Genomic DNA, 7,288 nt, shown 5'->3' on the forward strand with positions numbered 1-7,288 from the left:
ACATGAAAGATGGGAACTACGCGTGGGCGGGATCGGTGCTACGTGGTGGCGAGAAACTGTGGCTTGGAGAAAGCTCCGTCCATCGGTGCGCGCGCTGAATTGCAATCTCTTTCGATCCGGCCGGAAAAGCGAGGCGTGGAAAATGCAGGGAAAGGTGGTGGATGAGCACGGGTGGAAATGAAACGACCGGTTCAGCATGCAAAAGGCGCCGCCGACGACGGAAAGAGCGAGGGATAAAGGCAGGCTGGATTCTCAGTTAACCTCGTTGCTCGTGGGTGGTGATCATCAAATCACCCTCACACCATGATGTTTCATCCCGTTTAAGAGGGGGCCCTCGAGCACAAAGTGTTTTTTCTTGGTTGCCTTCTTGTCGATTTTCTTTTTCTTTGTGTGTTGAAGGGGCGGGCCCATGATTTGGAAACTGTCTATTCAAGGTTTCACCCGGCAGATTGGTCAATGCATATGAAACGACAATTACCGGCAGTCCCACCGCCTTCAGAAGTTCGTTTACCCGGCAGTTCCTATGCCGGCACATAGATTTTACTTCCCGGCAGTTCCTATGCGGGCACATAGATTTTACTTCCAGATAATCAGTACATATCACATAATTTATACATACACTTCACTCAAAGTAACATATGTCTCATCCACGCACTTTAATCAAAGTAACGTGTCAACCTCATGCAAAACCTTAAAGTTGATTCAAGAAATTAACACACCAACTATATATATATAAACAGGTTGTGCCACAAAATGTACAGTACATATATGTTTTTAAATGTGTCACAAAAGGAGTACACATATTTCTAGGGTGCCACACAACCAAAATTAGCATATAGTGGCTTAACAACCTTCCAAATGAAGAGAGCAAGTGTACAGGTTCCACAAACAAAGCATATTATATAACCACTCTACCACATCTTCAACAGCTTGTAGATCTTCCAAATCTCCCAAATCTTCAGCAGCTTGAAGATCTTCGAAACCCCCGTGAACTTCTATACAAAAATCTGCAATAAATAGTTAACTCAAAATGGAGCTTTCGTACACGCAACAAGAAACACAATATGGAGAAGGAATGCCATCACACAACAGAATATAATGAACTGAAACATGTCATTTTGGAAAGTACAAAATCCAAAATAGCAGTAAGAATGATAGCATCTATATCATAAAAGTACAACACCTGCTCTATCCACATATCGTATTTCACACAACACAAACAAAGATGGCACTACTTTGGGGCATCATCTAAACAACTTAGCGAGATGGGCTAAACAAGTGAACTGAAGAATTTAAATAACTAGAAGATTCCACGCGTGTTGCTGTGGCGGTTCATGAATTTTATAAAAAACTTTGAACAAACACTTCCAAGGAAAAAGACAGAAACAAAATAAAAGTGAGATTGGCTGCAAGTACAGTTTGTTAAATCCTTATAAATAATTAGTATTCATATTAGGTTTCTCCCTCAAGAAAACCAACTAAGGTTTGTATCACCATCAGAACAAATTAGTACGTATACTCACATTTTGATACTTAGCTGGACTAAAGTTTCTTTGGAAAAGAACAACGTATACTCACATTTTGATACTTAGCTGGACTAAAGTTTCTTTGGAAAAGAACAACGCCTTTAGCTTCATCCCAAATTTGCCCCAAGCATATTCAAAATTTTACCGAGCAATGTATTGTATAAGAAATAAAATCCTTGGAACTGCTCAACTAATGCAAGAGCAATAGTAATAGTCAAGTAAAAAACAAACAGTAATAGAGAAATTAAAATCTTACCTACACAGATGAAAGATGCACATGAAATTAGTCCAGCTGTCGGCATGTCGCCTATATGAACATGGTAGTTTGTATGATTCACATATCACGATGATTTCTAGCTACCTACAAAAACCAATGCGAGCATGGCACTACAGATTATTTCTGAACCAATAATAGGAGATAAAGATGACCTTCTGCTCATTGTTACAGTGAAGAAAAAATGATAACCGAATGATGCAAGAAAAAATGATTACACAGCTAGCCCAAAATCCCAAGCCAAAATAAAACACAACCTCATCAAAGAAATCAAGTCTGCTCCAGTCCTGCAATCACATGAACAAAAGGGGTTATTATGATGGACTACACGACAGCAACGGCAATCATGGTGAGGGAACCACAACTCCATTGGATAAGAGAGGGAGAAACTAATAAGGAGCTCACCAAGCTTTAGGTTTGGTGACCAAACATCGTGAGCCAAACAACAGTGGTGGTCCGCCAGTGTCACAGCGAAGGTGAAGATTCATATCAGTTTCTTCCGTGCCAAGGAGAGGAGAGAAAGGAGGATAAATGGTTAGGCAGACAGAGAGTGAGGAGGATAATTTATTACGGAGCGGAAGAGACAGCGGCGTACCTCGTTCATCATGGTAGGGAGTTGAAGAGGCAGCGGCATGCCCCGTTCGTCGTGGCGGGGAGCTGAAGAGACAGTGGCGGCGAGCGAACTTGGAGCAAGGAAGATTGCAAGTAAAGATCAACCTGTAACCATTGTAATGAAATATATAGAAAATTAATCAAGAAATTCCAAACTCTACTAGATACAACTCTACTGCAGATTAGAAGTTCGTTTTTCAAATAATGTTATAGATCTGTACTGAATTCTAGTATCTTGAACGTTCAATCTTACAACACTATAAGAGCTCATAAAAGAAGACCTTACCTAATTAGCGGCACGAACCAGAATGAGTAGAATATCTACACATACGTTTTGACTGTATGGAATGAGCAAATATCAAAAAAGAAATAAAATATACATGAGAACAAGAACCATTGTACTAATAAGAAGATGTGTTCTGCCATCCAGTAAGGGTGACCTGTTTTTCAGTTTTGTCACATAATGTTAGTTACTCACCTTAGGATAAAAGAAGGTGTACATCATTCTTAGATTTTTACCTTTAAAAATATAATGTACTTATCTACTTGCTTCCTACAATTTTGCTGGACGCACTGTTTTTCGCCCTTTATTACCCCCTAGCCTATTACTATATAGTGCAATACCAAATAATATAGTTCACTCTGTTAGATAATTAAGATAATATCTCGGTGAGCTCAGCATTGTTAATCCAGTAGGTTGACATACACTATGTCCACAGTTTAAGAAAACCTACTATATTACCAATGGACAAATTACTCTTTGTTGTCATGTTGTTGCTCTTGAATTCTCAGTACCAGCTTAGCATTTCGATCTTTCTTTCATAAGAAAAACCTAAGGTCAACTAAGTGTCCCGCAGGAACGTGCGGGGTATCATCTAGAATATTTTTTGACAAAGTCAATGTAGTTGCAGGCATATACAAATCTAAATATTATGATGTGCACAGTAGAACACATAATTCTACTATTTTGGTGAAAACCGACTTAAACTATAATATGTTAACTTTAATCAATCTAAAAAATCCATTGCTATAAATATGAAAATCATAAAGGGTAAACTTAGTTAGGTCATCTCATAGATTTAACAGGTATTGCATGGTGCCACTGGAGGAGATGCATACGACCATTACAGAACAAATAAGACTGTTTCGCCAGTCTTAGAGACATGGCATGCAGATACAACCAATTAACTGATACTTCAGAGCTACACACCTCATGTTCTTCAATACTGTCACAAGGCATGCCTCGAGTTGCTTCAAAAGTAGGCTTTTCTTTACTGATTTAAGAAATCTCACCTGTCAAATTCTCACAATTGGAGCAACGAAGTAGAGGAGGCAGCGCTATTCAGAGAAAAGATGTTCAGGAGGCAGAGGTGCTCGCGGGAGAAGATGTACCGACGCTCTGCTGCTTCTGGTGGAGGACGTACAGGAGGCGGACCTGCTTGGTGCTCGGGTTAAGCTTGTGGGGAGGACGGAGGAGGAAGCTCGCAATCTGGAATGGGGGCGTGGTAGGGGGACGAAGGCGGCCGCGATCTGGACTGGTTGGCGGCACTGCTCCAGAGTGGTTGGGGGCGACGACGACACTGCTCGGGGTGGAGGGCGACGGTGGGATGGTTGGGGCGGCGGTGGGGGGACGAAGGCGGCTGCGATCTGGACTGGTTGGTGGCACCGCTCCGGAGTGGTTGGGGGCGACAACGGCACTGCTCGGGGTGGAGGGCGACGGTGGGATGGTTGAGGGTGGTCGCGCCGTGGGGGGAGGGCTGGTACCGTGGGGGGCGGCCATGGTATGGTTGGGGGCGGCGGCGGCGGCTGCGATCTGATGGAGGGCACGGGGGATTTGGGCGTCGATTTGGGGGCGGCGATGCTGCTATCTTTTTTTCCTTTTTTTTTTAGACAATGGCGATGCTGAGGGCCAGTTCGCGCGTTCTTTTGGCCAAAAATTTGGTCACTCGCGCGCTTTCCCACCGCGCGTTTAGGCCTCATACAAAGTTTTCGGTCTCGCGCCAAAGACGATCCCGGTAGAATATGGGCCTTGATTTAGTTGTCTCGGCAAATAACGAGCCTTAATGTGTACCGGCAGTGCGCGTGTCATTGTTGTTGAAGTTCTCCCGGCAGTTCTTTTGCCATAAGTCATTTGTGCCGGCAGAAACAAATGTTCCGGCAATAGTTTTGCCCTTGACCAGGTATTTCTCCCGGCAGTTAATTGCCCCCAATCAAGTGTTGTGGTGTAGTGATTGATCGAAAACTCACATACATGTGTGGATACATAGACAACGTTGTTTTTATATTGAGCCTCTAATAGACTAGTTCATTGATAAAAAATGATTAAGGTTTTCTAACCATAGACATGAGTTGTCATTTGATAACGGGATCATGTAATTAGGAAAATGATGTGATGGACAAGACCCAACTGTAAGCATATCATTTGATTGTATCACTTAGTTTATTGCTACTCATTTCTTCATGTCAAGTATCTTTTCTTAAGACCATGAGATCGTGTAACTCAGTGACATAGTAGAAATGTCTTGTGTGTATCAAACTTCACTTCGTAATTGGGTGATCACAAAGGTGATCTACATGTATCTCTGAGGATGTCTATTGGGTTGACATAGATTGAGACTAGAATTTATCACTCCGTATGACAGAGTGGTATCTCTGTGCTCTCTCGGTAATCCAACATCATAATAAGCTTGCAAGCAATGTGACTAAGGAGTTGGTCATGGGATCTTGTATTACAAAACGAGTAAAGGGACTTGCGGCAACGAGATTGAACTAGGTATGCAGATACCGACGACCGAATCTCACGCAATTAACATACCGATTGTCGTCGTTTTGTCACAACACATGCCATGGGGTGGCTTATCGAGTGTGGTTGGGGCCGAAGAGCGTAGTCGGGCTTCGTACGTGGGATTGGGGACAAGCGATGCGAGACACACGATGTATCCCGGTTCAGGTCCCTTCATGGGAGGTAACACCCCTAGTCGTGCCTCATCTAGTATGTGGTGGACAAGTAGTACAATGGTGCTCCTTGAGTTGTTTGCCAAAGGAGGAAGAAGGGGCTAGCTTGCTCTCCTTCTACATCTCCTTGTGGATGATATGGTGTGGCCTAGTGTGTGAGTATTCATCCTCCCGAACTAGGAGGGGACTCGGGGTTTTATAGGTCAACCCCCTGCTTACAATATGCCAAGATAGCTAGAGCGGCCCCCGGCCGACAACCTCACTGGTTGGCGGTGGGGACCGCTGGCTGCAAGGACTTGTTGTCGGTAGAGCCCGCCGGCTGCCAAGTCCCATCGCGGGTGGTTCACGTCACCCGGAGCCACTATAGACATGCTTTACCGATGTCATGGAGTAGGTGAGCGCACGTCGGCTACAGGGCTAGTCCGCTTGGTCAGGGTCAGGGGTACTCGTGGCACCATCGCTTCATCTTGGTCACGTCAGTGAGTCCTGTAGCCATCCTCACTCTGCCAATGACCCCTGTAACCATGCGGGTCTCGCTCGGGAGGTCGTGTCTTGTTGTTGCATCTCAATACGGGCAGATGGGACGGGTGCTGACCCACTGGATGCTGCCATGGACGGCTGGAGGGAACGAACACCGACCAACTGGCCCGTGGTCCGAGGAGCCAGCCATCGAGGGTAGTCGGTCGGGCGACAAAAACGCACGGAGGAGGCCAGCGGGGCCCAATGTTTTGGAAGCGGCGCTTCCCTTGCTTTGGTATGCCCATGTGTTATATCCCCATAAGTACCCCTGAAGCCGATGGGTGTCAGAGATCTTCAACGAAGGGGACGAGCGGATTTTCTCCCTCTTCGAGAAGCGTACGTCGTTGAAGTCGATGGGCTCGTCGGTGCCTTGTTGACGAAACATTGGGCGCGGGCAGACGTCTCGGTCAGTCGACTATTCTTCGGCTGACCGCACCCGACGCCTGGGGTTCCGCGACGCCATTTCGGGCCTGACGCTGACCTATATGCACCAAGTGTGGCCCATCGACGGGGAGGGCCCCGCCACCACGCACGCGATGGGACGCAGGTGCATGCCTAGCCCGCCAGGCCTCGGCCTGCAGGCAGGATCCTGTATGGGCGTGGACCGTCGGTTGGGGTTCCATGCGTAATAAATATGCCCCCGCGCTACCTCGTCTCCGGCCATGGTCTCGGGGAAGAGCGCTCGCTTGGGGTTGGCGGGCGAGATGTCGGCGGCTTATCCGAACGTTGTGGAGAAGGCTTCTCACCATAGTGCTGCTCGTAACCTTGACCCAGGTCCGTATTCACGCCCCCCCCCATGATCGGCTTCCTTAGTTGACGAGGATTTATCCTCCTTCTCTGTGCTGGCTAGTGTGCCTCTGGGACGCTTGGCCAAAGTTGCGATGGATTCTGCGGTCGTGTTTCACGGCGAAAAAGGTCCCGCCTTAGAACAAATTGTGGCGATTCAAGCGAAGGATATGCTCAGGGGTTCGCTAGCCGTAGCCCGGATGCGAGCTGCGTTTGCATCTGAGGGGGACCCCTCGCTTGGCCCGTGTCCCTTCTCGTGGTATGTTGTCTCCTCTAGCTCCTGAGGATGTTTGTGGTCATACGTGTGCCCGAACTGCGCTCCTTCACTGTGCTCTCAGCGCATCCTCCACCATGGGGTCCAGGGTGGACCCCCTAGTTGACCGATGGGTGCCCCGTTCTGCAACCTGCGGGGCTTCGGCAATGACGGCTGCCGCACGCAATTATTCGGGTACATGCATGTCGAGAATATTGATAACATTGCAATTCAGGAGACTCCGTATTCATAGCTCGCTGACCGAACTCGAGCGCCTTAGTTCTCACCTCTTCGCATGGCACAGTTGCCATCTAGTGGAGTGGTCGGTCACTCCGGTGGTATCCTTCTAGGTGTGAAGGATGC

At 46.8% G+C, this 7,288-nt stretch overlaps 1 protein-coding gene across 1 annotated transcript; it reads right to left on the reverse strand.

The window, feature by feature from the left end:
* Nucleotides 1-701: 701 nt before the first annotated feature.
* On the reverse strand, nt 702-6,037 carry LOC123396593 (protein TRACHEARY ELEMENT DIFFERENTIATION-RELATED 7A-like). The gene is made up of 6 exons (XM_045091485.1): nt 5,963-6,037; nt 2,396-4,276; nt 2,206-2,296; nt 2,058-2,087; nt 1,783-1,887; nt 702-1,007 (listed from the first exon to the last, which is right to left on the reverse strand). Exons 1-2 carry the CDS (start codon nt 6,035-6,037, stop codon nt 3,770-3,772), a joined length of 582 nt encoding a protein of 193 aa, XP_044947420.1. The 3' UTR covers nt 702-1,007; nt 1,783-1,887; nt 2,058-2,087; nt 2,206-2,296; nt 2,396-3,769.
* Nucleotides 6,038-7,288: the final 1,251 nt, after the last annotated feature.

Source organism: Hordeum vulgare, chromosome 5H (genome assembly GCF_904849725.1).
Source record: "Hordeum vulgare subsp. vulgare chromosome 5H, MorexV3_pseudomolecules_assembly, whole genome shotgun sequence".
In the NCBI taxonomy this organism is placed as follows: domain Eukaryota; kingdom Viridiplantae; phylum Streptophyta; class Magnoliopsida; order Poales; family Poaceae; genus Hordeum; species Hordeum vulgare.